At 55.6% G+C, this 25,428-nt stretch overlaps 11 protein-coding genes and 3 non-coding genes across 14 annotated transcripts; 8 read left to right on the top strand and 6 right to left on the bottom strand.

The window, feature by feature from the left end:
• Positions 1 to 65: 65 nt before the first annotated feature.
• On the top strand, positions 66 to 1,272 carry BP01DRAFT_397928 (RmlC-like cupin; the record flags this gene model as incomplete). The annotated part of the gene is made up of 2 exons (XM_025578524.1): positions 66 to 541; positions 609 to 1,272. The coding sequence occupies 2 exons, from the start codon at positions 66 to 68 to the stop codon at positions 1,270 to 1,272; spliced, it is 1,140 nt and encodes a 379-aa protein (XP_025431973.1).
• An 84-nt stretch (positions 1,273 to 1,356) lies between these two features.
• BP01DRAFT_t138 lies at positions 1,357 to 1,467 on the top strand. Its single transcript has one exon. It is a non-coding gene; the product is annotated as a tRNA-Leu (tRNA).
• Positions 1,459 to 2,476, bottom strand: BP01DRAFT_32936 (uncharacterized protein). The gene has a single exon (XM_025572986.1). The coding sequence runs from the start codon at positions 2,298 to 2,300 to the stop codon at positions 1,713 to 1,715; it is 588 nt and encodes a 195-aa protein (XP_025431972.1). The 5' UTR covers positions 2,301 to 2,476; the 3' UTR covers positions 1,459 to 1,712.
• A 156-nt stretch (positions 2,477 to 2,632) lies between these two features.
• On the bottom strand, positions 2,633 to 4,455 carry BP01DRAFT_397926 (FAD-binding oxidoreductase; the record flags this gene model as incomplete). The annotated part of the gene is made up of 6 exons (XM_025578523.1): positions 2,633 to 2,913; positions 2,977 to 3,173; positions 3,232 to 3,562; positions 3,631 to 3,721; positions 3,782 to 4,178; positions 4,238 to 4,455. 6 exons carry the CDS (start codon positions 4,453 to 4,455, stop codon positions 2,633 to 2,635), a joined length of 1,515 nt encoding a protein of 504 aa, XP_025431971.1.
• Positions 4,456 to 4,918: 463 nt separating this feature from the next.
• Positions 4,919 to 6,198, top strand: BP01DRAFT_397924 (uncharacterized protein; the record flags this gene model as incomplete). The annotated part of the gene is made up of 5 exons (XM_025578522.1): positions 4,919 to 5,032; positions 5,094 to 5,159; positions 5,228 to 5,332; positions 5,402 to 5,855; positions 5,939 to 6,198. 5 exons carry the CDS (start codon positions 4,919 to 4,921, stop codon positions 6,196 to 6,198), a joined length of 999 nt encoding a protein of 332 aa, XP_025431970.1.
• A 579-nt stretch (positions 6,199 to 6,777) lies between these two features.
• On the bottom strand, positions 6,778 to 8,990 carry BP01DRAFT_397917 (proline-specific permease). Its single transcript, XM_025578521.1, has 7 exons — positions 8,795 to 8,990; positions 8,482 to 8,725; positions 8,333 to 8,422; positions 8,063 to 8,274; positions 7,528 to 8,002; positions 7,209 to 7,447; positions 6,778 to 7,144 (listed from the first exon to the last, which is right to left on the bottom strand). Exons 1-7 carry the CDS (start codon positions 8,957 to 8,959, stop codon positions 6,911 to 6,913), a joined length of 1,659 nt encoding a protein of 552 aa, XP_025431969.1. The 5' UTR covers positions 8,960 to 8,990; the 3' UTR covers positions 6,778 to 6,910.
• Positions 8,991 to 10,149: 1,159 nt separating this feature from the next.
• BP01DRAFT_397906 (phytanoyl-CoA dioxygenase family protein) lies at positions 10,150 to 11,193 on the top strand (the record flags this gene model as incomplete). Its single annotated transcript, XM_025578520.1, has 2 exons — positions 10,150 to 10,323; positions 10,435 to 11,193. The coding sequence occupies 2 exons, from the start codon at positions 10,150 to 10,152 to the stop codon at positions 11,191 to 11,193; spliced, it is 933 nt and encodes a 310-aa protein (XP_025431968.1).
• A 238-nt stretch (positions 11,194 to 11,431) lies between these two features.
• Positions 11,432 to 11,504, bottom strand: BP01DRAFT_t134. The gene has a single exon. It is a non-coding gene; the product is annotated as a tRNA-Lys (tRNA).
• Positions 11,505 to 13,004: 1,500 nt separating this feature from the next.
• On the top strand, positions 13,005 to 14,653 carry BP01DRAFT_391340 (type III PLP-dependent enzyme; the record flags this gene model as incomplete). Its single annotated transcript, XM_025578076.1, has 3 exons — positions 13,005 to 13,194; positions 13,281 to 13,676; positions 13,803 to 14,653. The coding sequence occupies 3 exons, from the start codon at positions 13,005 to 13,007 to the stop codon at positions 14,651 to 14,653; spliced, it is 1,437 nt and encodes a 478-aa protein (XP_025431967.1).
• A 466-nt stretch (positions 14,654 to 15,119) lies between these two features.
• Positions 15,120 to 15,209, top strand: BP01DRAFT_t139. The gene has a single exon. It is a non-coding gene; the product is annotated as a tRNA-Asp (tRNA).
• A 1,561-nt stretch (positions 15,210 to 16,770) lies between these two features.
• BP01DRAFT_295196 (alpha/beta-hydrolase) lies at positions 16,771 to 18,250 on the bottom strand (the record flags this gene model as incomplete). The annotated part of the gene is made up of 4 exons (XM_025571809.1): positions 16,771 to 17,602; positions 17,676 to 17,784; positions 17,847 to 17,985; positions 18,059 to 18,250. 4 exons carry the CDS (start codon positions 18,248 to 18,250, stop codon positions 16,771 to 16,773), a joined length of 1,272 nt encoding a protein of 423 aa, XP_025431966.1.
• Positions 18,251 to 18,990: 740 nt separating this feature from the next.
• BP01DRAFT_317894 (putative steroid dehydrogenase) lies at positions 18,991 to 20,247 on the top strand. The gene is made up of 4 exons (XM_025572622.1): positions 18,991 to 19,082; positions 19,136 to 19,202; positions 19,263 to 19,393; positions 19,465 to 20,247. Exons 1-4 carry the CDS (start codon positions 19,047 to 19,049, stop codon positions 20,191 to 20,193), a joined length of 963 nt encoding a protein of 320 aa, XP_025431965.1. The 5' UTR covers positions 18,991 to 19,046; the 3' UTR covers positions 20,194 to 20,247.
• A 176-nt stretch (positions 20,248 to 20,423) lies between these two features.
• Positions 20,424 to 21,191, bottom strand: BP01DRAFT_397892 (CBD9-like protein; the record flags this gene model as incomplete). The annotated part of the gene is made up of 2 exons (XM_025578519.1): positions 20,424 to 21,085; positions 21,149 to 21,191. 2 exons carry the CDS (start codon positions 21,189 to 21,191, stop codon positions 20,424 to 20,426), a joined length of 705 nt encoding a protein of 234 aa, XP_025431964.1.
• A 2,308-nt stretch (positions 21,192 to 23,499) lies between these two features.
• Positions 23,500 to 24,455, top strand: BP01DRAFT_391337 (uncharacterized protein; the record flags this gene model as incomplete). Its single annotated transcript, XM_025578075.1, has 1 exon — positions 23,500 to 24,455. Exon 1 carries the CDS (start codon positions 23,574 to 23,576, stop codon positions 24,453 to 24,455), a length of 882 nt encoding a protein of 293 aa, XP_025431963.1. The 5' UTR covers positions 23,500 to 23,573.
• Positions 24,456 to 25,428: the final 973 nt, after the last annotated feature.

Genomic DNA, 25,428 nt, shown 5'->3' with positions numbered 1-25,428 from the left:
TGTCGATCGACTGGATTTGTAGGATCGCACCTTTCTCATCCCGTTCTATCAGACATCCGTTCGAAATGCGGTTGAACTACGCCGGCGCAATCCTGCTCTCCAGCCTGAGCCAGACGCTGGCTCTCCCTGCCTCCTCCTCCTCCTCCTCCACTTCTCTGATCGTGGAAAATGCCCCTGAATACGTCCGCCCCTATGTGATCCGGCACTACTCGCACGCGCGGGCCGTGACGGTGGGCACCCAGCTGTACCGGTTCTACGTCACCGGCCCGTCCTCGGGGTACGCGTTCACGCTGATGGGCACCAACGCGCCGCACAGCGACTCGCTGGGAGTACTCCCGCACATCCACCAGAGCCACTACGAGAACTTCTTCTGCAGCAAGGGTAGCTTCCAGCTGTGGGCGCAGAGCGAGAATGCGACGCAGCAGACGCGGGTCTTGTCCGCAGGCGACTACGGCAGCGTGCCGCGCAACGTCACGCACACCTTCCAGATCCAAGACCCGGACACCGAGATGGTGGGGGTGATTGTGCCTGGTGGATTTGAGTAAGCCCGCCAAGCCAGCCCCGGTGCATACTGCATACTGCATACTAACACAACTCGACTTCCACAGGGACCTATTCTACTACCTTGGCACCAACATCACCGACACAACCCACACTCCGTATGTGCCCTCCTCGGACAGCAGCAGCAGCAACAGTTCTGCCACCGGCCCCGACGCAACCACCATCTCCTCCCTCGAATCCTACGACGTCTACGCCAAACTATCCTTCACCCCGCGCACTGACACTGTGAATGGCACCGCCCCGCGCAACACCGTCTGGCACAACGGCGCCAACGCCCTCGCCACCACCGTCGGCGACCCTTACTTCATTGCGAATGGCTGGGGACCCAAGTACCTGAACTCGCAGTACGGGTACCAGATCGTCGCCCCGTTGGTCACCCCAACGCAGGCCCAGGACGTCAACTACACCCTCTCCACCATCTCGTTGAGCACGACTCCGGCGGGGGTGACGGTGCCCACGTGGACATTTCCGGGAGCCTGCGCGTTCCAGGTGCAGGAGGGCAGTGTGGTGGTGCAGATCGGGGAGTATGCTGCGACGACGGTGACGAGTGGGGATGTGGTGTTTGTCCCCGGGGGGGTGGCGTTCCAGTATTATAGTACGGGGTATTTTAGTAAAGTGTTGTGGGTGAGTTCTGGCGAGGAAGGGTTGGATCAGGTGTTGATTAAGGGGGGGGAGAGTTGGGAGGGGGTGACTTTTCCGGATAGTTGGTAGGATGTTTTAGGGTATGGTTGTGGTCAACACGTTGACTACCTGTCTGGCTTGTATAACATCAAATTTAGACTAAATACAACAACAGGCAAGATGGCCGAGTTGGTCCAAGGCGTCAGGTTAAGGTTACCTTAACACCCAGCTTCACAGCTTCCTGATCATCGTAAGATGGCGTGGGTTCGAATCCCACTCTTGTCATTTTTTGTATCTACCCTTCAGGATGTTATCTGAAGCTGCTCACATTCGACCACTGACTGACTCCCTCATACTGCCAGTCTTGTCAACATGTAGTTACCCATTAAAGACGATACTCCTGTCTAAAACCCCAAACAAGCATAAACACCAACCCATCCTTTCCTGCCGAGCAACTCAACTCTGGTCAAACCTCCTCCGGCGGCTTCGTAACATGCGTCAACTTATCCCTACACCCAGCATTAGCACGACTACCTACCTACCCCAGGGGCAACAAGAGAAAAAACACACCCATTCAACTTCTTAAACCACGCCCCAAATCCCTCATGACTATAATCCCTCTCATTCCACATATCCTTATGATACACCACCTTCTCCGTCGCCGCCTCCTCCTCCCCACCACCATCGCCAGGAGGAACCTTCTCCAACCGCAAACTCACCAAACTATCCACCGTCTTAGTCACATGCACCCCGGCAAAGGTATACCGCTGGCGCTGCTTCCAGACCATCGTATCGGCCTCGTTGGCGACCACCTCCGTCGCCAGCGTCTCGGAGTGGGCGAACAGCTTCGGGATCCCATACCACTGGCCGGCGATCTTGTGGCGCGTGTCGCAGTAGCTGAAGGGGTCGTCGTAGATGGCGCGCGGGGCGTAGACCTGCATGTCGGCTTCGGAGGCGCTGCCGCCGTAGAGGTTGAGGATGTGGCGGTGGATGGCGGCGCGGGAGGGTGGGAGGGGGAGGGAGGCAGTGGGGTCGGGTGTGTAGTTTTCGGGGGGTGTCGGGTGGGGTTCGTGGGTGCGTTGTTCGTGAGAGGGGTCGGGGGTGGTTGTTGATGGCATTTTTGATGTAGTGGTGGTGGTGGTGGTGGTTGTAGATTGTGGTCTGGTTGTAAGTGCTAGATAGTACTAGGTAGTTATGGGTTATGAGTTATAGGATTTATATGGGGAGCGAGGTGATGTCATTGTTGGTCGCCCAAGATGAAGTCATTGAGCGGGAAGGGCCGGCATTGGTTGAGGTACAGTATGTACAGTATGTACAGCAAGTACAGTATTCTGGAATCATTTGTATGATGGCTGCAAGAGGTATGCAAGGGACTCACTCCCAACTGATGTATGGCTTGCTGTGCTGTGCTGGTCACCAGTACAGGAGGTAGGGCTAATTAGGGCAATGATCACACCCCCACGTCGGCCAACAGCCACCCCCCATTCTGCAAGACCTGAAACACCGCATCAGGATCGTAAACCCGCGCAATTTCCCCCAGTCGTCGTACATTCCTCTCCCCGTAACTCGCCAACGGATTCTGATCGCGCGCCGCATAGTTGGAGTACTTGTATGGAAGATACACCCCGTGCTCCCGGGCCGCCGCCTCCGCCGCATCGACCATCGAGCGCACCGCTTGTCGCACGCGCTCTGCGTCATGCGCATGCTTCCAATCGGCGCGCGCCAAGAACCCTGCTCCTGGTTATCTCCAATCCCCGAGGGCTTCAAAAAGAACAAAACCAGCCAAAAACTTACATTGCTGTCCCACCATCTCCAACCCCAGCGGGCTGTTGGCGGAGACTTGCATCGCGAGTGAGGACATGGGCTGGATGACCGCGGTCAGAGTCAGCCCCTCCACCTCCTTCAATGCCTCCGCTTGCTCGGCATGAGCTTTCTGGATGGCGCGGTAGACGTTGATGTCTGGGCGGCTGGACATGGTTCGGAACTCGTGGCTATAAGCTGCGGTCAGAGGCCATCAGGGTGAGTGGGATCGGCAGCAGAAATTTTTACAGCGATGGCTCAGCTTCATTGACCGCAGCGACGGCCTGGACAAGGTCATAGACCGAGCGCACACCGGCCGGCACAAAGGTGGCGACCGGGGGGATCTCGTCGAACGGGGCGAAAACCGTCGGTCGCTCGACGGGGGCACAGTACACAAACACGATCAGGATGAATTGGGGGGTCGCGTTCCAGATCAGGGTCGCCTTGTTGTCTGTTTCGATGGCCTCGTGGTAGTGCATCAGAGCGTCCAGCAGCTGCTCGCTGGCGGTGGGTGGGTAGATCTGCACCGCCGCCCAGATCTGGTTCGGGATAGTCCTCATGTCCATCCGCGTGACGATCCCTGGGAAGAAGCAGTCAGTTAGAGCGCGAAACGGAAGAACAAGGGTGGCTCCAGGGCGATGCTCTGACCATAATTCGGGCCCCCCCCTTTCAGCGCCCAGAAGAGATCGCTGTTTTCGTGCGCGTTGGCGTGGACAATCCGTGCGTCGGCGAGGACCACCTGTCATCGTCTGTCAAGATCTATCCCGTCGACCACACGACGACATCGGGCGATACGTACCTCGTAGTTGCACACATTCATGGCCCCCAGGCCATACTGGCTGTTCTGGAAAGAGATCCCCCCGCCCAGCAACAAGCCAGACACGCCCACTTCCGGCACTCGGCCGCCGGCCACGACCAGCCCGTGCGCTTCCAGCCGGCGATAGACCTCCAGCCAGCGCAACCCCACGCCAATCCGGGCAACGCTCTTGTCGTCCGACAGCTCGACCTGATTGCACTGGCTCAGGGAGATGACCACGCCGCCCTCGTTGCTGGTGAAGCCGGGGATCTGCAGCCGGCCCCCACCGCGGATGGAGAACGGCACGTGGAAAAATCGGCAGAGCGCCAGGGCCGTCGCAACCTGTGGCGCCGATGACGGAGAGACGATCACTTGCGGTTGCAGCCAGCAATTGGTGGACCTGCCCTGCGTGAGTCGCCCGATCCGGAGAGGTTTTGGGGGTTGGGTGGGTGCACATACCACGGCTTGCGACGCTGGGACTCGTACCCACTGGCCCCGGGAGCCACGCTGTGGTGGGGGAAGCAGACTGCAAACGCTTGCGACACATGGGAGCCTTTTTGACGGTGCTTGTCCGCTTCGGACAGGGCTGTATACGCGGACAAGAGAGCCTGAAGCTGGGCGTGGCCCTTGTCGTCCAACTGTGCGCTAGAGAGGATGGTGGCTGCTGACGGATTCATAGTGGCAAAAGGATTGACTGACCCAAAAAACCTCCGAAAATTGTTCGAAACATCTAACTAAGGGGGGGGAGACAGCACGCCGCATTTCAATCAGATTGCCTCCCCTCATGCCGGGAGGTCGTTGGCATAGCCCCTTGGCGGGGTGGGGATTGTCACGGCACGAAGTCCACGCTATCCCAGCCGGACCGCAGACGGACCGCAACTAAAACCCAATCCCGGACGGCGATGGGCGGACAGGAAGATCAATCGGGCCTGGGGGGTTTCGGATTGACCCAGTATGACCCACTGTGGGAATCCGCAAGCGATCCTTCAGGGCCTGGCAGCCTTGCCCAGCTGTCCTGCCCACTTTTTCCCACCTCCCCAGCTTCTTCCCCATCTTGTTTTCTTCTCTTTCTGTTTCTTGCTGGCGTCTTGTCGATGTGACTTCTGAATTGACGGCGTACGATACGACTGGATGGAGAGGATGGAGGGCACTGTGCAGCGAGGTGGTGATGACGGCCCTTCGCATATGACGATTGCTGTGCGGGCTGTTGTGCTGGCTCTGGCGATTCCCACCACTCTGGTCTGCGTATTGCGGGTATAATTCACATATATTGCCCCAGCGACTTGCGGACAATCAACCGACTAATCGGTGGCAGCTGTACCTGCGCAAGTTCGTGACCAAGCAGTTTGGTCTGGACGACTGGCTCGTTCTCCTCGCGCTGGTGAGTGAACCCCCTCTTACGTCTCTTATTCTCTCTCCCATACTCACCGCAATCTGAAACGAATTCAGATCGGTGTGGACTTGTTCTCCGCCCTGGCCTACACAATCACATACTACGGGCTGGGCGAACCCTTGGGAAAGGTGTCCGCCGACCAGCTCGTAGTCTTCCTCACCGTGAGTCAGCCAGCTTCTCCTGTCCAACACAGCGATCGTAGACTCAACCCGAACCCCCCCCCTCGCCAGCTCGAATATGCCTCGCAGTGCGCCTACTTGGTCATCGCCGCCACCGTGAAGGCCAGCCTTCTCCTCTTCATCATGCGTCTCTTCCCCACGCGCTCCGTCCACCTCGTCGGACGGGGTCTGCTATGGCTCATCGCCGCCTTCACCCTCTCCGGCACGCTGGCGCTGGTCTTCCAATGCCGTCCCGTGCGCGCCGCCTACGACAAGACCGTCGCCGACGCCACCTGCTACCCGACGCAAACCTCGTACGCCATCCTGATGATGCAGGGGGTCACCATGTTCGTGCTGGACGTGATCATCCTGGGGCTGCCCATGCCGTCCATCTGGAAGCTGCAGATGCCCATCCAGAAGCGGCTGTGGGTGTTGGGCCTGTTGGGGATCGGCTTCACGGCCTGTGTGGCGGCGCTGGTGCGCTTCTCCACCTTGAAGTTCGCCAACGACACCACCAATTTTACCTGTAAGTTTGACTGCATTGGAGGGTGGGTCGGTTGAGGCTACTCACATGGGCCGATCTTGTTGCTGAGCGGTTTTTCTTCGCAGATTCCGCCTCCATGTCCCTCATCTGGATGGAGGTCGAATTCAACCTGGGGCTGATGTCCGGCTCCCTGTCCTCGCTGCGGAAGCTGTGGGGGCTGCGCTGGTTGGGGTCGTCGACTCGTGACACGCATGATGATTCCAGACAGTCGATGCACTTGGATTTGGCCCCGCGCAGCTGGGGCCACCGGGGGATCACCAAGCGGACGGAGATTTTGAGGGTGGTGGAGACGAATGGGAGTCAGGAGCCGATTACGTCTACCTAGCTGGTGAATAGAGATGTCACCTCCGGCTGTTACATAATGCGGCCATTTTGATTCGAAAAACTTAAGAGCCTGTTCCAACCTCTAACTGTACCTTTAATCATCATTATCATCAGCCCAAAACTCCAGCATAACCCTCTCCCACAACGCCGCCCGGGGACTGTGTTGGGGATTGTTCCGTAAGTGGTAGGGCTAAACGATGGAGCTGTAGCGATGGGGGAGGTACAGTATGTGCTTATCAAAAGTGTGTAGAGCTCGTGGACGGCGGGAGGGCGTGGATGCGTGAGAGGCAGTGGTTGTCGGGTTGGATGGAGGTGATGAGGGTTGCGAGTGGGGCCAAGGGTAGGAGGATTACCAGGCCTGCGGGGAAGTGTGGGCAGAGGCTAGTGCTGATACTGTAGGGGCGAAAGGCATGGTGAGAATTGCAATAGCAGCTCGTGTTGGGTGATGTTGATGGACAGGAGTCTGATGCCCTGTGTATGACCCACTCAAATTGCACTCTTAAGGAGAGTCTGGTATTTACAAGGCATCCGAGGATAAGAGCAGCGGAGAAGCTTCCCCGCGCTCAATCTGCAGATACCGCACTCCTACTCCCAAGACAGCATCATTATCCCGGATGCATGGCAGTGAACGAGCATCCATACCACATCCTTCGGTCAGCGTCTACTATACATCCAGATGAGTGGCTTCTATCGCCGCAGAGATGCATCACCGCTCACCACACACGGAGATAAGTCCCCATCCTCCGCCATAGCGGGCGTGCATAATACGCATCCAGCAACCGCAGCTCCTCGCTGCTCAGCTCCCGCCGGCCAGTCACCAGATCTGCAGTGACAGGGTCCCTCCAGGGCGTCCGCCGCATGATCTTGTACGCGATCGTGCAAACCAGGATGAGAATCAAGCCAATCGTCGAGGAGAAGAAGCTATACGCCGTGAACCCACCGCCACCCTGCATTCGACGAGTCAGCGCTGATCTAGTGACACATAACAAGATCGAACGGCGCACTCACCACCGGCTTGATGCTCGTGTAGAGAAGACACACCAACAACAGACCCGACAGTGCCAGGCTGATTGCCGGTGCGAGAGGCCACCATGCAGACTGCCATGCATACGGCATCCCAAACACTGGACTCTGCTGTGCTCGAACGGCCGCCCGGAAGCGGAACGAGGTTACGGCGATGATCGCCCAGTTGGTGAAGAACGAGGCGCTGGTGATGGCGATCAGCCAGTTGAGAACCTCCGTGCCGCCGGCTGGGGCACAAGGTAGGTAGTGTTAGCAGGCAGAAGACGGGGGAGCAGAACGAATGCAAGTTTTGTATTAGGGCACTTACCGCTCAAACTCATATACGTCAGGATCACTCCCGCCACCGCCGTGATGGCGAGCGCCCATCTCGGACGACCCTGGTCGTCCACGTTGGCGACAAACCGGGGCAAGAGTCTCTGGAGAGACATGGTGCGGAGGATGCGCGACGGGAGGAAGATGCACTCCAGCGCGATGGCGAGGATGCCGATGATCATGCAAGCGTTGATCAGGTCGGGCACCCCTCGGATGCCGGCGTCCTGCACGGCAATGACAAAGGGCGAGGAGGCTACGCTCGAGCCCCCCAGCAGACGCGACTCGGTAGATGGTACAATCAACGAGACCAGCACGACGGACAGCAGGTAGAAGACGGCGACGCGCCAGGGGATGAGGTTGGCTGCGTGGGCCATGGAGAATCGAGGCGACTCGGCCTCGCCGGCCATGACGCCGATGAAGACTTGGTCTCCGACCGCCCAGATGGCGAGGAGAGCGGCGTTGGAGAAGCCCTGCGGTAGATGTCAGGTGGGAGAACATAGCAAAGGCTGTAGGGAGGAGGGTCTAGCTACTCCGAAACTGTTTTTGAAGGCGGGCAGCGCGGTCCAGGTGCTCCCATCCCTCACATATCCTGTTGGGCCCGCGCCACCGATGATGGCTAGCGAGATGATCGTGATGAAGACGAACAAGAACGCTTTGATCAACGAACCGAGGTACTCGAGCCATCCGAAGAACGGTGTTGGCATCAAGAATACCCCAAGACAAACTACCAGGAAGATTGTGACTGTCGAGAATGAGCCATTGCCGCGGATGAAGACGAAAGTAGGGCAGGGCAAACTCACGCAACGCCGCCTCCGGCACTGCACCCCCAGCCCAGAAATTCACCAGAATGACCAAGAAGGTCGCCTCAGAGGCAAACACAGACGTCCAGCCTAGCAAGCACAACTCAGCTCCTCTGCCCGAACCGATACCGCGCGAGGAGGCCACTCACCCAGCCACTCGGCAAACCCAGCCCCAAACGCCAACGCCGGATCCACCCACCGATCCGCATAATCGATGTAATTCCCCGAGGTGGGGAAAGCAACCGTCATCTCTGTCAAGGTCTGCAGGTTGGCCCAAACGCCGATGCAAACCACGAGATAACCCAGGAACATGTTGCCGGGGCCGCCGTCCGCCAGCGCTTTGCCTGTGGCGATGAAGAGGCCGCTTCCAATACTAGATCCGAGGGAGATGACCTATCCAACTCATGAGTCAGTCCTGAGACGAAGGGATGCATTGATGTCTAGTTGAGAGGGCATGCGTACATGGATCATACGTGGACTTAACGTGCGATGAAGACCACCTTGATTGGTGTCAGGGCCGTCAATCCGACCTCCTCCAATGGAGAGAACAGATTGCTGGTCGAAATGTTTCTCGGCGTTTGGCGAGGGGGCATGATCGGCTCCGGGGTGTTTTGTCTTGTGCTCCATGTTTCTTTACTCTTTTATTGCTCAAGTCCTGTGGTCTTGCGACAGCCGACACTAAGCATGGGATGCCGCGAATGTACCTTTTATATACCACACACTCGAAACAAGGGCTGGACGACGCAAGGATGCCGTATCGCGGCAGAAGGGCGATGGGCATCTAGATCTACGCTAAATCCCGGTGTCGCTTGCCAATTCCAAGTTTCCCCGCACCTGATAAGAATCAAGGGGTGTTTCTTATCACCAGGAGAAGAATTGCAGAGGACCAGCCAGCAATGTCTTCGTTCATCTTGTGTACTTCTTCTTATGGCTCTCGGTCTGCCTCACCGAAACTGTTATCTCGCTCGACAGCTGTCGTCTCAAGCTTAGCTTGAGACCCAATAAGACCGCAGGTTCCCCCGCAAGTAGGTCAGATGCTGCCTGGGTCCATGATGCGAGGGCACTAGATACGATGTTTCAGGCGAACCGATGGAGGAAGAACCATCCATCGAGTGGAAGGCATGAAAATGCCCAACGTGCAGAGACTCATCTCCCACAAGACGAGGCGACTGCTGATCAAGCGCATTCAGAGCCGCAGTGAGCGAGAAGATGTCGAGGGTGAGTCATCGTATCAACAGCATCGCGAGCAGGATGGCGGTCTGGACGACTTAAACTCTATGGCCCGAGGTTGGCTCAACTACAGTCGCATATCTGTAAACAGTGGCGCCGTCGCGCATGCAGCTGCTCCACTGCCGCCTCATGGTGGATTGCATCAGTCCGTAGCTGCAGCCAGAGAATCTGCGGTGTGGACGCCGGTATCTCGCATTCGAGCTCTCGCGATTGACATGCAAGACATTGGGGCAGATTGCGGTCGCACCGCACGTTGTGCGCGCGGCAGTTCAGACAGGAACTTCGTATCCTGACTATTGTTAGGATGAAGCTGAAGACAAAATCGCAAAGACATGGAGACGCTGAGACGCCGATAATTCTTTCTTCTGCGATTGGTTGGATCTGGGATTGATGGATGCTATCGCTCTGCTCTCTTATCGTCAAGATGCGGGGATGATAATGCACCACGGCTCGACATGCCAGAAATATTCTCGGACGCGCAGGATAGGAAGTTGATCGAGGATGGAAGATGGATTTATACGCCTTGGAGCACCCTGCAATGGATGGTCTCATCAATCAGACCATCCACAATTCCGCAGCAGACCGTCATGGCCATCAAAGTCTCTCAGATACAACGCATTGATCGCTCCGACAAGGAAGCGATCATTGAAGCAATCATCCGAGATGGCTGTTGTATCATCCAGAATTTCACCGACATCGCGACCGTACAGAAGGTGAATGCCGAAGTGCAGCCCTATCTCGAGGCGGATAAACCATGGAAGGTATGTATCTACCCTAACTAAGTGTAGATAACACCTCCACATTTAGTTGCCCTAACTCACTTCCCCTTCCCCCCATTTCGCCCAACCTCACTCACCCAAATAACCCACTAGGGCGACCTCTTCCCCCCGGAAACCCGCCGCTGCTCCAACCTGGCCGGCCGCAGCCCAACCGCGCGCGAATCACTCCTTATCGACCCGCTCGTCCGCGCCCTAACCGCGACCTTCATCGACAAAACCACCTCCAACTTCTACGGCTCGACCAAACACACCTACACCAGCGAAGCCGTGTGCTCCATCGCCATGACCTTTGACATCGGGCCGGGGGCGCAAGCGCAGCGCCTGCACCGCGACGACAAGAACTTCCACGTCGACCACACCGACCAGACCGCCACGGGCTACCGCATCGGCTCGGACGTGATGATGGCCTTCATGGTCCCCGGGCTGGCCACCACCGTCGCCAACGGGGCCACCCTCGCCATCCCCGGCAGTCACCTCTGGAACTCCGACCGCGCGCCCCGGCTGCACGAGGCCATCGCCGCCGAGCTGGACGTCACGGACTGCTGGGTCATGCTGGGCGGGCTGTACCATGCAGGCGGCGCGAATGTGACAGCGGCAGACCGCCGCGTCGTGCACGGGATGTTCTTCTCGCGCGGGTACCTGCGCCAGGAGGAGAACGTCTACCTGGCGAATGCGCCGGAGGAGGTGCTGGCGTGGTCGCCGGCGGCGCAGAAGGTCATGGGGTATGGGTTGTCGAGTCCGAATCTTGGGTTCGTGGGGTTCCAGACGCCGTTGCAGTATTTAAGGGGGGAGGTGTCGGAATCGTTTGGTGATTTTGACCCGTCTCAGGAGGAGGGGAAGGGGATGAAGTAGTCTCGGTGCCGTAATGGTAATGAAGCTCTGCTAGGAAGAAATATTCGTTTGTTGTATGTGCTTGGTTGACTGCCTGTTTAAATGCACGCGGAGAGTCTCTGATCATGATGTAATCCTTGGGTATCGTGGGCCAAGTGAGATTGCTATATAAAGGCTTCAGGGCAGGATGCGTTAGTGTGTAGTTTGTACGAGCAAAGATGGCAGACAAAAAGAGATGTAGAAGAAAAAAAGAAGTGGTAGCCGAACGCGGGGGTTGAACCCGCAACCTTGAGATTAAGAGTCTCACGCTCTGCCGATTGAGCTAGCCCGGCCGATTTGTTGGAGCTGTGTCAAATTTGTTGTTTTATGTAGCTACGTCTGGCGATTTACCCTCAATCGCAAACTTTATGCTTCCAAAACTCAAGATCTTGCCTCATGACGGGACATCTCTTTGGAAGCATAGTATTGGTGGCTAATATATCCGCCATAGATCAGATGCTATTCTTTTAGTCGCATAGGTGACTGGGGTGCGGCTGACTCTGCCTCGCTGAAACGATAGCTCCCCTGTGTTGCCCAATATATATATAACCAACCCGAGAGGGCTGGAAATCAACTGGCGGCTCCAATCACCACCAGTAACAATTTCATGTAAGTCACCCACCAGCAAAACTGAAACATTCATAGCAAGCCCCCCAACGTGAATCAGCAAGGATCGCACTGAGATGTACCCCTCCAGGAATGCGGCCCGAATGGGCAGCACCACCTGACAACCCGAGATTCAGCTTCTACCCGACGTCTGCCTCGATGCTGCTCAACGCTACGTTAATCTATGACCAGCAGCCAATTCTGCGAGCAGATGACGACAGCGTGCAAAATCTACTCGTGGCAGATTTGTTTTCCTCATGCCAGATGTCTCTGCTCACTGTCTCGAGTGTGGCGTTGCAGGACAGATCATGCATGCAGCATGACCCGTACTAGGAGATGAGCTGCGCAGAATGAAGTTCGCGCAATGAGAGGAAGCCCACCATGCCTTGATCCTTTCATATTTACCCATTAAAGTAGGTTCCCTGTTTATGCTCGTCTGCTCGCGTGCTCGCGTCATGCCTGTAGCATACCTGCTGGGACGTGGCCGCCCAGGGCTGGTGTCGCATCTTCCGCTGATGCCGCCGACATGCAACGCCAGTTGAGACGAACAGCAGTTGTTTGCTGAGTTTTGAAACCATGGGTAATCATAGCATACTGTCTGGCTTGACTACTCGAGGTTGATTTACTGCCATGCCAGATCAGATCACTTGTGGCGGTGATCTACCTTGGTCACATATCTTTTTTGGAACGGACGCTACACGCCGAGCATCCTCGAAAGGGACAAGACAAACAACAAAGAGCCTCGTCAGCAGAATACCAAGAAGCTGCAACGAGTGTCTAAAGGCAAGCCACCGGGAAAGGGTGGTGATTGAAGTCACAACATAGCACCGAATTCCTATTATGTGAGAGTTTCAAGCTCTGAATAGCCCTACGTCCAAGCCTCCGATAGGATCCGATCAAAACATTGTCCATTGAGACAAGCACACACAGATCATATGCAAGCTGCGATCTTGGGCGACGATGAAACAAGTATGGGCCTGGTTAGGCCTCACGCGCAGAGCCTACGCGTAGGCAACCACTGAACAACCGAGTATCACCGCGAGCGTGAGCAGTGTTAATCAACCCAAACCACCACTATAAAGAAAGATGGCAGAGCTCTCATTCTCTGTGAACTAACCATCATCCATGAACAACCACATTAATCAAAAAAACTTCACAGCACACTAGTATCAAGCATAGCTCCAGCAATGGTTCGCCTTGAACTCCCCTCTGCGGGAAAATTCATCGACCACCTCATCAGCAACCGGCTGCAAGAGCTCGACAAAGACCCCTACAGCACGCAAAGCGACCGTCCGTTCTTCATCGCCGACACAAGCCAGGCGTTGAAGCTTTACAATCGTTGGAAACGCGCCTTGCCAAACATATCTCCATTCTACGGTCAGTGTCGTTCCCTAAATCTTTACCCATGTCTATAGTCCCCAGCAGCAACAGAAGAGGCTGACCAAGCATCACCACCCCTCCAGCTGTAAAATGCAACTCGGATGTGCGTTTCCTGCGGTTCCTCGCCGAGCTGGGGCTGGGCTTCGACTGCGCCTCGCAGACGGAGATCGAGCTGGTTCTGTCCTTGGGCGTGGACCCCTCGCGCATAATCTTCGCACATCCATGCAAGGCCGTCTCCGCGATTCGCATTGCATCTGCTCGCGGCATCACCCTCACTACATTCGACAACATTGACGAGCTCGATAAGATCAAGGCCCATGCTCCGGGCATGCAGTTGCTGCTGCGGATCTATGCACAAGACGACACGGCCGCCGCGCAGCTGGGCAACAAGTTTGGCGCGCCGATGTCGACGGTCGAGCCTCTCCTGCAAAGAGCGAAGCAGCTGGGACTCTGTGTGCGAGGCGTGAGCTTCCATGTTGGTATGTTTCATTCCTCCTGAAGATTTTTTCAAAGTTTCACCACTGTACAAATATACGCATGATAAGATGCGCATCTCGCATACGTCCACCCCAGACCTTCTCACTAACCACTAACAACCTTTCAAGGCTCCGGTGCCCGCAACCCGGCGGCCTTCACAACAGCCGTCTACCAAGCCCGCCACGTCTTCGATCTCGCATCGCACCTCCACCTCCCCCCAATGGACATCCTGGACGTAGGTGGCGGCTTCCAAGACAGCAACTTCGAGGAGATGGCCCTCCCGCTCTCCCGCGCTATCGACGAAGCCTTCCCGGATCCTGCTTCCGTACGTCTCATTGCCGAACCCGGCCGCTACTTCGCCCGCAGCCTATACACGATGGCCTGCAAAGTGACCTCGCGCCGGCGGCAGCTGCACCTGCAGCAGTCGCCCGACGACAATCTCCCATGCTCCTACCCATCCCTCACGCCCGACATGCTCTACCTCAACGACGGGGTGTACGGGAGCTTTATGTTAGCGGTTTGCGAGAATGAGATCTTCGTGCCGGATCCTGTCCCGCGCCGGGTTGCCGCTGAGGATACGTTCGAGCCTCGCGCCGAGGGAGCGCATCTGTATTCCCTCTGGGGGCCGACGTGTGATGGGATCGATTGTATGGCGGCGGAGGTGACGATGGAGGGGGAGGTGAGAGTGGGGGATTGGTTGGTTTTTAGGGACATGGGGGGTGAGTTGCTCCCTGACTCCTTGGGGGCCCTTATATCGGTTGCTGCTGAACTGACTAACATGGGTTACTTGGGGTTGATAGCATATAGCGTGGTGAGCGCGACACGGTTCAATGGCTTCTCTAACGATTACGATGTGATCTATGCGAGTGATTATCTGGCGTCTGCTACTGGGGTGGAGGGGGCGAGCGAGACCGCAAAGGGGGCTTATAAATACCTTGAGTGGCTTCTGCCGGGGTCAATTCGCGGGCTGTGGAGGTAAACCTGGGCTTCGATGCTGGGCGAGGATCAGGTGCTAAAGGCGTTGGTTAGATCACTGGTGGGATTGAGGATCATAGAAGGGGTGGGCGTGCAACTGGCACCTGAAAATTGAGGTCTGTTGTTGTGGGGAAGAAAACTGGCTTGCTTCATGCGGATGTATTCTGAATTTAAAATGTACTGTGATGGAAGGCTTTAATTTCAGCCCATTTCTCATCTCTCCTTCTGATGCTTGTGCATAAGGCTCACTCACATAAATGCGGACGTCAGGAACCAAGAAAGAGATTTTCTCATCGTGCTCAAAGTTTGTGAATAGTGGATAGAGTTACTTGAGTTCTACCGTTCTCTAGACAAATTCGCTACAGTCCATCGAGGAATCAGACCATATCCCGAAGTTATACATGACCAGATAGTTGCTATGCTTTTGTTAAATCAATGTAGCAAAAAACTAGACTCAATGACAAGCAACGTCCTCGATGGTCTAACGGTCATGATTTCCGCTTGTCAATCCCAATCGGGAACAAGCGCGGGAGACCTGGGTTCGACTCCCAGTCGGGGAGATTCCTTTTTGCTTCTGTCTGCTTCTAGACATACTACCCAGCTAAAACAACAACCTCCTTCCCGTCAACTTATGCACCGGCTCATCGCCAATCTCCATCTTCTCCTCCAGCAGCTGTGTCATGCGGAACACCACCTTCCGATACTTGGGATCATGATAGTGATTGAACAACTCCAATGAACCCTCCACGCATATACTCCGCGACCCCCGGTCTGGCCCCTTAAACCTCCAGCGGCTCCTTATACCAATAAATCAAATTATAGCGCTGATCCCTTACCCCATAATGCGCATACACCTCGTGGGTGGCGATATACAGTAATCTCCCACATAGACTTATCCTCAGTACATTACCCTCCCTGGCCACGCAAGTTAAGATTTACTGTATAAACTCAAAGCCTTCTGACAATTCAGCTTCGTCGAGTGCAAGAGATCTGATAAGAGTCTGTTCATACCAAGATGTAAATAGAATACCCGAAGTCAAAGCCTACATCTAATTACCTTACTTTCCTGTCGGCAGCGGGTTCGAAAATTCAAGCGGCAAACCTGCCCAATGTGTATTGCCAGAGTCCTGCCACCTTTCGGGCCAAGAGCGCCTTCACAGCGTCCGTGCTATCGGAATTGACCACGTTCCAGACAATCCGTCGCCAGCCCTCGACGGTCAGTGGCTCAGCCATCCACCCTCCAGCAGGGTCTCCATGATGTTAACTTGGCCGTGTTCGATGGCCATGATGACGGGATGGCCCTTACTCTGGGCGTTTTCACGCCAAACCACGCCTTTTTCTGGTCCGGATGCTCCGCCACGCGCAGCAAAGGTCCAAAGCCCGCATCCAGGAGGAATTAGACCACGCGCGGGTAGCCGTTCGTTACGGCGTGCGCGAGGGTGGGCACTAGGCCGACAGTGGCGTTCTGGATATGGCGACGGTAAAGGCAAATATTCCAGCGCGCATAAAGGTACCGAGTGGTGCGCGTCAGAGCGTTGAGGACTCTTTCTGAGTCCAGGTACCCTGCGATCATCAGAAGGAGCTCCGAGGGTAACCTGGTGAGGCTCATTTTGCCGTGCAGGGCGCTGATGGGTTGCTGGAGAAGTTTCTGAGGCAATCAAGGATAGTATAAGGTGGTGATGTTGGGTCGCGACGCCCGAGGGTTCACATTGATGTCGATGTATGGAGGCGGCGGATGCCAGAGTGAATGAAAAGTGACAAACTTGAACTTGGGCTGATCCCATCGCTACTTTTCATATATGTGTATGAGGTGCGGGAAGTACCCTTTCTCACACCACCTTCGAGTCATTCTTGATTCCCATCAAGCTTTTAATCATGCAGATGAAGAATTGTCTGTACAATATCTTCGCTCGAATTAATTGCTTAGTTTGTATTGTTGGGCACTTACTCATCTTGACCACTGTCTCTACCTGCGTGACTCTAGACATACACCACCGTGAAAACTATGGACTACTATATGATTCATCCTCATTATAGACAGGCAGCATCACACACTACCTAAATGATCACCAAACCAGCTCATACGCCAATCTATAATTTATACCGCACCAACCCTGCTTCTCATAGTTTCGACTTGATTCCCTGGGCCTTCCTCGACACCTGCCTCAACCGTTCCGGCCACTCCTTCGACAAAGCCACGCGCTCCGCCACCGACCGCTCCATCCAGTCCCGATTAATTCTCTCTTCCTCCTCTTTCCACCGCACCACCTCCCCGCCCAGCCACTCCGCCGTTGCATGCGCTACTCCACCCACATCCTCAAACGGCACCTGATGCCCCGCATTGTCAAGCACAACCTCCCTGACCCTCCCGCGCTCGAACCCCCCACTACCCCCGACTCCCCTCCCCGTCCGCTCCACCTTCTCCGCCCGCATCTGCGGCGTCGAAACCGGACTCCTCCCGCCAAACACATACAACACCGACGGACGCAGATGCCCCAGGGTTTTCATCGCGAGGATCGGCTCATTCCTATAAAACGGGGCGACCGCATGCGCGGGCCCGATGACATCCGGAAAGAAGACCGCATCGTGGGGGCGTGGTGCGTCCTCCGGGTCAGTCTCCAAGGGTGTGTGGTGCGCAAAGTTGGCGCGCAGGTACTGCATGACCTCTTGATGGCGCGAGGTGGTCAGGACAACGGCTCCGTCGGATGATGAATCCCCCTCAATGTGGTGGAGGCCGTGTTTCAGGAATAGGTTCAGTACCCTTGGATCCCATCGTCGGTACTGTTTAGAGAGGAATGCGGCCGCGGAAGCGCGGGAGCCCCAGTGGTCGGGGGTAGCGAGAGACGCGTGCGCGAATGCGGCGCCTTTGCCGGTGTGCACGTCGGGGGCTAGGACGGGGTCGATGAGGATTAGGGTGGTGAGGAGGCGGGGGTGTAGGAAGGATAAGAGGATTCTGAGGGGGGAGGTTGTTAATTTGGGTTGTTCTTTTGTGCTGTGAATGGGTGAGCGAGCGAGCTCCAGCTTACAGTTGCCCGGCCCCGAGGCTGTGGCCGACTCCTACTATCGGTCGCGGCATGTCGGCTTTGAAGGTGTTGATCAGGTGGAGAAGGTCTCGCGCGTGGTCGAACCATGATGCTTCAGGGGTGCGTTAGCATGAAAGATTCAGGTTATTTTGTGTGTGTGCAGAAACTGCTTACGATCGTTGCCCAGGTGTGGTCTGTTGAGCAGTCCGCTGGCAGCTTGGCTGGCCGTGTCTGCGATCCAAATCGAGCGGATCCGAACACCCTGATGCTCGAGCTTGGCTAGGGTTTCTTCCCAGAGGGGTTCGTAGAGCTCCTTGTTGCCAACATCAGTGTTTGTCGACTGTTGGCAGCAGACATCACGCCGAGCTACATTGAAAACCACATACCTTGGGCATCCCACTGGCGTGGGCGCCGATTATCGTCACATCCCCGGGCTGCGGATCTGGGTTTGATTTGGGCGTGTACTGCTTCACAACCAGCTTCAGCACATCGTCACCGTGTCTGGTCGCATGAGGGTATTCCCGGATATGCTGGCAATCGATGATATGCTCTGTGATGACGAAAGGAGAGGAGGTCATCATGATGTCCCTGACCCGAGACAGCAAAAGTCTTTGTCCTCACTACGACAAAGTTGCCGGGCAGAAGATCGGCAACCCCCCGATTATATCTGCCTGAAGAAATACAGCATGTAGGACCCGGGGCTATTGCCGACCCACTGTTCAGCTACGGACCCACGCGTGCAGCTGCAGTGTGGTTCAGGCCTGCCAGCTGGCAATTGTCACCTCCTTTCGGGGGGTTCTCGCTTCCGCTTCCCATTCCGAGTGCATGGCTGAGATATCCATCTCATGCAGCCGAGCTGAAGAGCCACAGGGCTTGACGCTATCGATGCTGCACCTCTCTCATTCGAGATCGCCAGTTGCAGACCCACTGAGGCGTAGCTAGAGCGACCAGATTAGCTGGCCCTGGCGTATGATGCTCCGATAACACCAAGGGCACAACCCCTGGAAGCCCCACATGTTCTTCGCGGCCCGCTACGGCTTATCGTTGTGATTGCGACGGCCGTCATGGAGCCCATGTGCCGTCTCATGGATTGGAAATGATTATGGGCTGACATTAGCAACACACTTTGTTGAATCAAGTTTCCCGAATGCTTCGGGCGGTGATTCGTGAAGTTGATGTAGACAGTCGCATTCAGAGATTGTGGCCCGACGCCATGATCGCCGATGCTGGCTAGGCCGGAAATACAATACTCCGCAGATAAGCACTAGTGATGCATCCCTGGTCTGAAGATCAGCTCCTGAATCATTGCTTACAATACCCCGAACCAAGTCCTGCACATTTTTCAACTACGAGTCATTCAGGAAGCGTGACACGATGGGACAAAGCAAGCACTTTCACGTCCAAGGACAGGTAGGATGACGTGTTCTTGCCCTAACCAGAAAATCCCATCTGACCCCATGCAGAACGTCGTCATTGCCGGTGGATCAAAGGGTCTGGGCCGTGAACTCGCCATCCTACTCACCCAGCAAGGTATGCATCTGATTAGGATGCCGTCAAATCAAGCTCCGGAAAGCACTGACCCCCCCACAGGCGCCCATGTCACCATTCTGGCGCGAAGCCCGGGTCCACTGGAAGAGACCCGTCAGGAGCTCCTCTCACACACCCAGTCGGCCGATCAGGTCATTCAGGCTGAGTCCCTAGATCTGACCGACCCTACCAAGGTACTGTACCGTACCTCTTTTCCCACGACACCAGCTCTACTCCGTACAACCCCATGCTAATCGCCTCACAGGTGCAAGCCTTCATCACGAGTCTTCCCACCCCACCCACCATCCTCCTCATCGTCGCCGGCGGGGTGGCCGCGCAGGTCGGCTTCTTCGCCTCCCTGACCCCGCAGGAGATCAAGGACTGCATGGACGCGAACTACTTTGCGGCTGCGTACATCGCGCATGCCTGCCTCCGGCGGTGGGTGAAGGAGCCCCCGTTCCCGCCCGCCGCCAACGCCAAACGCCACTTGATCTTCACCGCCTCCACGGCCGCCTTCCTGGGGCTGCCGGGCTACGGGGCCTACGCGCCCGCCAAGGCCGCCATGCGCGCCCTGGCCGACACCCTGCGCGCGGAGGCGCTGCTCTACCGCGCGCAGCAGGAGATCCGCGTGCACTGCGCCTTCCCGGGGACGATCTACACGGATGCGTTCTACCAAGAGCAGATCCGCAAGCCGAAGCTCCTGAAGGAGCTGGAGGGCTCTGCGGAGGATCAGGGCGGGCTGCCGGCGAGGCGGATCGCGGAGTTGATGCTGCAGGGGCTGCAGGCGGGACGGTTTTTCGTGACGATGGACGGGGAGACGGAGTTGCTGATGAACAATATGCGGGGGCCGAGCCCGCGGGACCGTCCGATCAGGGACTGGGTGATGGGGTTAGTGGCGTCCTTGGTGTGGCCGGTATATCGGTGGAAGTTTGATCGGCGGACGGTGGAGTATGGGAGGGGGGAGATGACGAGCCAGGAGGGAGGGAAAGAGTAGAGTGTGTGTGGCAGGCTGAAAGGGTCTTTACATATGTCTAAGTTGATACCTACTACTACCTAGTACTATAGTACTTCATACATACATACATACATTAGTTCACATAGTATGCATTCCGAGTACTACTAACGGTGGGTAGTAGTCACTATCCCATTTTCACCTTATCCTCGACCAACCCTAATCCGTCCGTCCTGAACAGCCCCCACCACACCAAATCAACCAACCCAAGATCAAACAAATGGATTAAACCACCCCTCCAACCCACCCGCAGCAGGAACATCAAACCTCGCCCGACTCAAATCCCACTCCATCTCCCCCTTCTCATCATGCATCCCCAAATCCGCATTCACATCCGAATCATCCAACTCCGGTCCCTTTTTGAACGCCCAAAACCAACTCGTGTTATTCCCCTCCGGATCCATCACAAACCCGCCCTCCCCACTGCTCCCATTGGCCGCACCACCACCACCAGCAGCAGGAATATCCCCCCAACTGCCTAAGCAGTTATCACACCTCATATCTGCAATCATCCTCCCCCCCACCACACCAGACCCGTTCAGCAAGGTCACCTCTGCGCGGGGGTTGTAGGTGGGCTCGCCCGTCCCGCCGGAGCGCGGGGAGAGGGTGATGTTGCTCTTGTCGGCCCCGACCCAGACCAGAAAGATATTGGCGGTGGACATGTTCGCCCCTTGGCCGAGGGAGGCCCATTGGAGGGTGGTCGGGGCGGAGATGCGGAGGTAGATCGGTCCGCCAGTCGTGGTTGTGGTGGTGTTGGGGATGGTGATGCTGTAGGTTAGGGAGGGCTCTTGGGCTGGACTGTAGGTTTGGACTGTTGTTGTCGTTGTTGTTGGGGGGATGGTTGTGGTGGTGGTTGTGGTGGTGGTTGCTAGGGCTAGGGTGGGTTAGTGGATGGAGTTGTCTAGGGTTTGCGGTTGGGTGAGGGGAGGGGACGGACGTAGGCTCAAGAGGAGAGCGGAGAGGTATTGTGTGGTGTGCATGGTGCGTTGAGGGTTTGGGTGTCTGTGGTGAGGAGACGATGGGGTAGGTAAAGTGTGATGATGTTGGGTTGAGGTTTTAAGGGTAGACGGTTGGAGGTGGAAGTTGAAGTGAAAGCTGCCATGCGGTGAGACAACGTCCTCTGCGTGGTTACGTGGAGGTTGGATGCTTGGGGTTGAGTATCAGATATGTGATTGGTGTTACGCCAGAGAAAGTTGTCGTGTCGTGGTATGTGGGCCATCCCTTGTTGCTGTCCTTGCAGGCTGGGGGTACCGGTTGGGGGAGCTTCTGGGACAGGGATTTTGCTCGCATCTCAGAGAGAACCGCATAAAAACGTATAATCGATGTTGATAATAATAGCAGACCATTCTAACCCAATGCTTCAGTCCATTGGTAGGTATACAAGGCACCAGTCTCTCATGTCAGTTGCGGGGGGTATGCAGCAGATCCCGACTTGCAAACGAGATTGACTGTGGAATGCAGAGTCAAAGAAGTGACTCCGATAACTACATACAGATCTTGAATGGCTCTCTCCGGCTGTGCCCACAAAACCTATATTCCAGGTTCTGGAAGCTTTGCTTCACCTACCCGCAAACCGGTTGCTCTCAGATACTCGCAACTCATATACCTTGTGTCAACATTCTCCGGCTGTACATTCATTTGCTCCCCTTACAGGAAAATCTCAAACACCCACCCTAGCTTTAGAACATTAAATAAATTGCGCTATTCTTGGCCCGCCTTCAGCATGAGAGTCATCGCATAAGATACGCATCAATTCCCACGGATCAAAGCGGGCCTCTTCTTTTGTCCGCACCGTCTCCCGCCTGCTGATGGATGCTTCCTTTCGTCAAACGGGATGAGTAGCATTGCCGGGCCTAGACTAAAAGTCCAAGCACAGGGGAGGTAGACCGGACTGGCGAGGGCAGGAAGTACCGCGAGGGCAAAAATAGCAAAGAGATAAATGAGAGTAGAATCTCAAGAATCGAATGGACTGCCTCTACTCTTGAACCTCAAATTTATACCTACGTTATGCGCCTAGGGTCCAACTTTGGTCACAATTTTGACCGCGACAGCTTCTTGGCATCTTCGATGTCTCAGTATGTACGGGGCTTGCTGCCCGGGATTCCACTGATGAGGGCTCCGGATCAAATCACAGGTTGATCAGATAAGATAATCGGTTCGTTCAGGTCCGGAGTTCAAACCACTTACTTTAAGGTAATGCGGTGAGCAAAGTGGACCTTCTTTAACTTGATTGGGTCTAGTAGTCTACTGGGTAAGATGTGGATTCACGCGGGCTATCATCAGCTTACTGTTTCTCTATGGTCTTTGCTTGGTGCTCGTTCTATTATGGATTGTTAGCCGCTGTGCTCTGATTGTGTATGGTAGTGTTTGAGTGCAGGTCACTCTCCTCTGCATGATCTACAAGGTGGCATGATTCGGTTCAGGTTGACGCCGCTTAGCAGGAATGATTTAGCTGCTACATCGACAACAGACAGTGTTGACAATCGTACAGAATTTCTGTCTGGACTCCGCAATCGTGGCCCGTGCCAAGAGGGATTGCATATGCTCGTTGAGCAGCATGATGACGTAGGATTTCAAGCGAGATTTCGCGACACTGAGGATAACATTAGTCTGGAGGGTCCTATTCCCAGGGTGGTAGTAGCTGCCAATACAGATTCCGAATGCAGTGGGGACTGTCCCACTTTGATGAGAAGGAGAAGCTCAGAAGACCTCTCGTACTTCCCACACGCTCGAGCGTGACCTCTTTTCTACCTATTCTTGTTTGTGCCCTTCTTTGACGTCAAACGCAATTTCAATGGTGCTGATTGGCTGATTGGGCATAACACCTTCTCCTTGGTGCAGCGGCCTGCCTTTGCAATGCCAACAATGTAAAATGTGAGTTGAGACAGACAAAGTGATTTTGCGCATTCTATGCAATTGTAGAAGAGCAACACGTAATAAAATCCGCCTTTCTCCACTGTAACATAAGATAAAAGTTTCAAATTGTGCGAGTGAGCTGTTAGTTCAAGTGAGCTTATCATGACCAATTATGAACCTTTGTTATATGCAAGATGATTGGGATGATTTGGATCATGGATTTTGAGTTCAAATCTTGACATCGACTATGTAAAGATGGGACGCTGGAACACGGTAATCAAATAACGCCATTCCGCGGGACAATTTGTTGATAACCCAATTGAAGTCTTTAAGCATACTAATGCTAGAATCACCCCGCACTAGCGCACATACTATAAACAAACCCCTCCCCTCAGCATCCCCTCACCCGTGCCCCTCAATGCTGCTTCCAACAATTCCCAGACTCGCCCTCTAAAACAACCATCCCTACAACCTCAACCTAAGCAAATACACCCGCACCCCTCACAATGCCCATCTCCCAATTTACATCGCCACTCACAATCCTTCTCGACCACATCGTCCTCCTCGTCTCCCACACCACCCTCCAATCGCTCCCCGACCACCTCGCCAACCACTTCACCCTCGCCCCCGGCGGCACCCACGCCGACGGCCTCACCACCAACAAGCTCATCCTCTTTCGGGGTGGCGTCTACCTGGAGCTCATCGCCTTCTTCGATCACATTTCGCCCGAACAACGCCGCGCGCACCGCTGGGGCAACCTTCCCGAGAACACGGTGATCGACTGGGCACTCACTCTCCACTCGGCGGGGGAGTTTGGTGCGGTGCAGGCGCGCGTTCGCGCCAGGAGTTCAGATACGCGCATCTCGTACGCGGATCCGGTGCCCAGCGGGAGGGTGCGGGAGGGTGATGGGGTGAGGTTGGAGTGGGAGATTAGTTTGGCTGTGAGGGGTGCTGTTGATGAAGACAAAGTAGGGGGTGCAAACATGGCACAAGTAGGGGTTGAGCCTGGGTGGTTACCGTTTTGGTGTTTGGATCGGACGCCTAGAGATTGGCGGGTGCCGTATAAGGATGAAGCTGGGGAAGTGGCCGGGGAAGGGTGGACGAGGCATCCCTCCGGGGTGACGGGGGTGAAGCGGGTGGAGGTTGTGGTGCCGGAGGGGGAGGTGGAGGGGTTGAGCGGAGTGTATAAGGCGGTTTTGGGGGAGCAATTGACAAGCTCCTCAGGCTGGGGGGTGGGGGTTCCGTCTGCCGGTATGGTGGGAGGAGAGGTTGGCTTGGTGGGGGTGGCGAGCTCAGAACAGACGGGGGTCCGGTTGGTGCTGAAGGGGGAGAGGGCGGGGAGGGTGGAATTGGTGCCCGGGCTTGTGGTTGAGATCTTTGAGGACTGAAGTGGACTCCCGGGGGGGTGGCCGCCCCGGTGCTGGGGCCTTTTGGGCGCGCCGGGCGCCCAAACGATCCGCCAGTGGGCGGGGTTCTGGGGGTGGTTGGGAGTGTGGAGGGGATTATACTGTACATATATGTATGACTACCACCGCCGTATTCGAAGATTAAGGTTGCCTGACACCACAGCTATTGAATCGCGGAAGTCTTAAGTATAGGTTGAAATAGAATTATGATTCATTTGCAATTCTCTGCTGGGCAGCTATCGAGCCCATCGAGAACAACGGTCGTTCTCCTCTCTTTGCTCGCCCGTGATGCGTGAATAACCTCAACTCCACACCCCCCCTCAACGTCTATCCCCACTTCCGCACAAACCCTTCTATGACCTCCCAATTCCTCGGATCCGCAGGCTCGCCCCAGATGAGCAGCCCAACCGGCCCCGTGGACGAACCATCCCAAAACCCCATGATATCGGTACACAGCTCCTCGTCATCCCAGTTGTTCCCCGCTGTCAGGGTCTTCAGCAGCTACCATCACCGTGCCTTAGATAATGTAATAATAGCACTACAGGACACCGAAAACGATATCCTATCCAAGAGCATTACGAAGAAGCTGTGTGTCTATGAAGCTCTGAGTCAGGGCCTCTCACCCCGCTGATGGTTAATGGAGTAGGAATCACGAATAATCTAGGTCGCCAATTCGTCCCTCTCGGAGAATGAGCTTAGGGCTCTTTCGGATGGAACCGGGAATTTTGCCCTATTCCTCGTTGCTCATGTGCGGGTCGATTCGAAAGCTTGAAGGATTTGGGAACCTGATTGAATACACAGCACCTCGATGCATCCCCACCACTTTATGTAGCTACGGCTAGCAACAGGTTCGCAATTCCCCGTCTCAAGTGGGGTTTGAATTGGATGTAAGTCCCACCCATTGGACCCGATAAGGTGGAGCGTATGATATCCTCTGAAGACGAAGTGCTTATCA

The sequence above is a fragment of the Aspergillus saccharolyticus genome (assembly GCF_003184585.1).
Source record: "Aspergillus saccharolyticus JOP 1030-1 unplaced genomic scaffold BP01scaffold_12, whole genome shotgun sequence".
Classification (NCBI taxonomy): Eukaryota; Fungi; Ascomycota; class Eurotiomycetes; order Eurotiales; family Aspergillaceae; genus Aspergillus; species Aspergillus saccharolyticus.
Note: the sequence above shows the minus strand (reverse complement) of the source record. Positions and strands in the feature narration are given on the sequence as shown.

Bases quoted from the DNA above. Each gene is read 5' to 3' on its own strand.
- BP01DRAFT_32936 (XM_025572986.1), bottom strand. From the start codon at position 2,300: ATGCCATCAACAACCACCCCCGACCCCTCTCACGAACAACGCACCCAC.
- BP01DRAFT_397917 (XM_025578521.1), bottom strand. From the start codon at position 8,959: ATGGAGCACAAGACAAAACACCCCGGAGCCGATCATGCCCCCTCGCCA. The intron at 8,423-8,481 runs GTGAGTGGCCTC...TGTGCTTGCTAG, and splicing joins TGGGTTTGCCGAGTGGCTGG to GCTGGACGTCTGTGTTTGCC. The intron at 8,275-8,332 runs GTGAGTTTGCCC...CATTCTCGACAG, and splicing joins AGTGCCGGAGGCGGCGTTGC to TCACAATCTTCCTGGTAGTT.
- BP01DRAFT_317894 (XM_025572622.1), top strand. From the start codon at position 19,047: ATGGGACAAAGCAAGCACTTTCACGTCCAAGGACAG. The intron at 19,083-19,135 runs GTAGGATGACGT...GACCCCATGCAG, and splicing joins ACTTTCACGTCCAAGGACAG to AACGTCGTCATTGCCGGTGG. The intron at 19,394-19,464 runs GTACTGTACCGT...ATCGCCTCACAG, and splicing joins ATCTGACCGACCCTACCAAG to GTGCAAGCCTTCATCACGAG.